This window comes from Centruroides sculpturatus, unplaced genomic scaffold (genome assembly GCF_000671375.1).
Source record: "Centruroides sculpturatus isolate CEXI.00-Female unplaced genomic scaffold, Cexi_2.0 scaffold99, whole genome shotgun sequence".
Lineage (NCBI taxonomy): Eukaryota > Metazoa > Arthropoda > Arachnida > Scorpiones > Buthidae > Centruroides > Centruroides sculpturatus.
The window spans coordinates 530,095-533,107 of record NW_019384321.1 but is presented as its reverse complement, the minus strand read 5'-3'; the positions used below and the strand labels follow the sequence as shown (position 1 = coordinate 533,107).

General features: G+C 28.9%; 1 protein-coding gene across 1 annotated transcript in view; it reads right to left on the bottom strand.

The window, feature by feature from the left end:
* The window catches only part of LOC111625522 (V-type proton ATPase 116 kDa subunit a-like), a 90,505-nt gene that overhangs the window by 74,633 nt on the left and 12,859 nt on the right, over positions 1–3,013 (bottom strand). Inside the window, exons 3-4 of the mRNA XM_023368686.1 lie at positions 2,221–2,318; positions 2,021–2,149 (exon numbers count right to left, since the gene is read on the bottom strand). Of these exons, the coding sequence (XP_023224454.1) occupies positions 2,021–2,149; positions 2,221–2,318 (227 nt within the window). The remainder of the gene's footprint in view (positions 1–2,020; positions 2,150–2,220; positions 2,319–3,013) is intronic.

Below are 3,013 nucleotides of genomic sequence, written 5' to 3'. Positions count from 1 at the left end.
AATTCCTTTTTTAAAATGGTGAAAAATGATTAAGCAGTTTTATGACAAGATTACAAGATGTAATACAAAATAAAGAAAACAGTTGGTTTACTTGTTAATTCTAACAAGAAGTGAAAACAAAAATAATGTATTAAATAAATATTATACTTTTTAATAATAAAAAAAAAAAAGAAAACAGAAAAGAAAAATTAAATATTTAAAACAGTGAAAGCTAAATATAGCAAAAAATGGCACTTATAAAAAAAAATTTGTAAAGAGAGACTGGAGACAAGCAGAAAATATCTCCAAAATCCATTATCCAGAATAAAAAAAAAAATATAATTTAGTTGGTGTTTGTCGGTTAGCTTAAAGAAACTATTGTATAAGTTTACTAAACAATACAAAAAGGAAGTGAGTGAAAAATACAGATGTAAGGAATAACTTAACTACAGAATACTTAATTTACTCTGTATATTAATTTGACCTTCCTTATTTTTCAACAGCTGTGCAAATTCACAAACATTTCATAAGATATGACATAGTATCTCTGATATTGTAAACTTATCAAAAACCAGAAAAATCTTATCATTTGTATTCACAAATTGAATCATAGTATTTACTATAATGCAAAAGAACATGAAACAAAAGTATGTCTGATGACCTCTTCCATTTTAATATTGCTAATGAGAAAGTAATATTTTATTGATGTATTTTCAGAATTTTCTCAATTCTCAAATGATTGCAATGTCTGAGATAAAAAGATAAACAATTTTTGTATTGTTAAAATTTTAAATTCTTCATAGATGGATTTTACAATAGAAAGTTTAACTAATATTTAATTGTTAATATAATTTTAAAAAATTTTAATCTTCGAATGAAACAAATAATTAATTTTCTTATTAAATGTGGAAGAATCGTTTTTAAGAATCAGAAATCACGACAAGAGTTTCTCGATTTCGGTTAATTGTCCCATCACTAGAAAAAGCGCTTTGGACTTCAAATAATTTGGAATTTGAAGAGCATCCTGGAGTGAATTAAATTTGAAGTACAAGGCACCACTGTACTTTAAATTGTAAACAAATATTACTTTGTAATAAATTATTAATATAAAACAGATTTCTACACTGTAGACTACACTCTAGTTTAAAAACTTCAAACAAACATTTACAATAAATAACAAAGAATAAATCACAACACATTCTTAACAATGTCTCTAATACTTCTGCAAATTATAAAATTGGTTGAACAATGTTAATGACATCATGAAAACATGTTTAGACTTTCTGCTGTAGGAGATGTTGGTATGACAAGTCATTATGATGCCTCTATTGGCACTAGCTATTCACAAAATGCAATTTTCTTGACACTCAGGATGCTTTTAAAAAATGTCCACATGTGATTCTAACATTCTAATCAGTAGTATTTGGAATATAACTTGACAATTTTCCCACTTATTGGTTTCTTAATGACATTACAAATATTTAATACATAAACATTTTACTTACATAAACTTGGCCAAAAATATTGTATCAAGATATATATATATATATATATATGTATATATATATATATTCTATTGAAGTTTTCAGTATTAAATACCAAAAAAAACATTCTACTGGAAAGACATTAAGATGATGTTAAACTAGAATGCCTGTATTTTAATTTAAAAACCTTTTTACCCTAATTAAAAGAATACTTTTAAATTAGATAAATATATTGGGCAAAAAAAAAATTAAAATTGACTTATATTTTATTAAAACATAGTGATTAAAAAACTTTTAAAATAAATAATCAAATTATGCTACAACAGCACTGATGTAAAAAAACAAATGTTATTAAAAATTAAAAGTTTGATCTACTGAAGGAAAAAAAACTTTAAAAATGTTTTATTATGATAGAAATGTTGCAAATTCTTTAGAATAAGTTAGTAAAATAGCTTTTATGATTATATGATGGAGAAAAACAAAGATGATTTTATCATATTTAATGTAATAAATTTATTATTATTATTAATCTATTCTAACCTATTAACTATACTTACCTCGTCAAAAAAGGCCTGAGTCTTACGTAAAATATGCTTTAATTCAGTCAATTCTAAATATGTTTTCTTAAGTGCTTCTGCATTAGTATTAACTTCTTTTAATTCATTTTCTAATTTTTCAAATTTTGCCTATTTCATAAAAAGGAAAATTATCATTATTAGTCATTTAAAAAACAAAAATATTAAAAAATAAAACTTACTTCCATATCTATCATCTCTCTTGGCTGTGGTGCCTCTGGATTATCACCAATATCAAACATAGGTATTCCATCTTTCTTAATTTCTTTTTCAAGGAATCCTATTATTATAAAATCTTATATATTATAAAGATATTGCAGTATTTAAACAATCTAAATATATAAAATTGCTTGTCCTGACTGACTGAATGACTCACTCATTCACTCACTGATTCATCATCGCCCAGAGCAGACCGCTTAACCTAAAGAGGTGAAATTTGGTAGACAGTTAGGGTATGTCATGTGTAAAGTAGTAACCTTTTAGCACAGCGGGGACAAAGGGGGTACGGCTTTGTTAATTGTACCCACCTGCAGTGAGACGGTAGTACAATTGTCATATTGTAAACGAACGAACGTAAACAAGTGGCGGACGTTTGTGTGAGCTGCACTCTCGTCGGATGACGGCGGACCCGAGTGTAAGCTGTTCGGGCAAAGAAAAGGGATTGTGATTGGTCGGAAGTCCCCGTCCAAAAACCCTTAAATTGCGGGCCGAACGAGAGGAAAGGAGAGAAGGGCAAGAGACTGGTACACGGTAGTCTCAGGCACTTGGGAAGCCCGCTGAGCGTAAAGAGAGAGTGTTCTCCTCTGTTAATCTTCTCAGGGACGGGTTAGTGCTGAGACCGGACCGACCGTGCAGTTGAGCCGACTCCGAAAGCTGACTGAGGTCTCTCCCAAGAGTATTAGTTTCCAGACGCCAATCTGGCACGTGAATTCACCACGCATGATCTTCCTGTACATATGCTACGTTTATAACTTG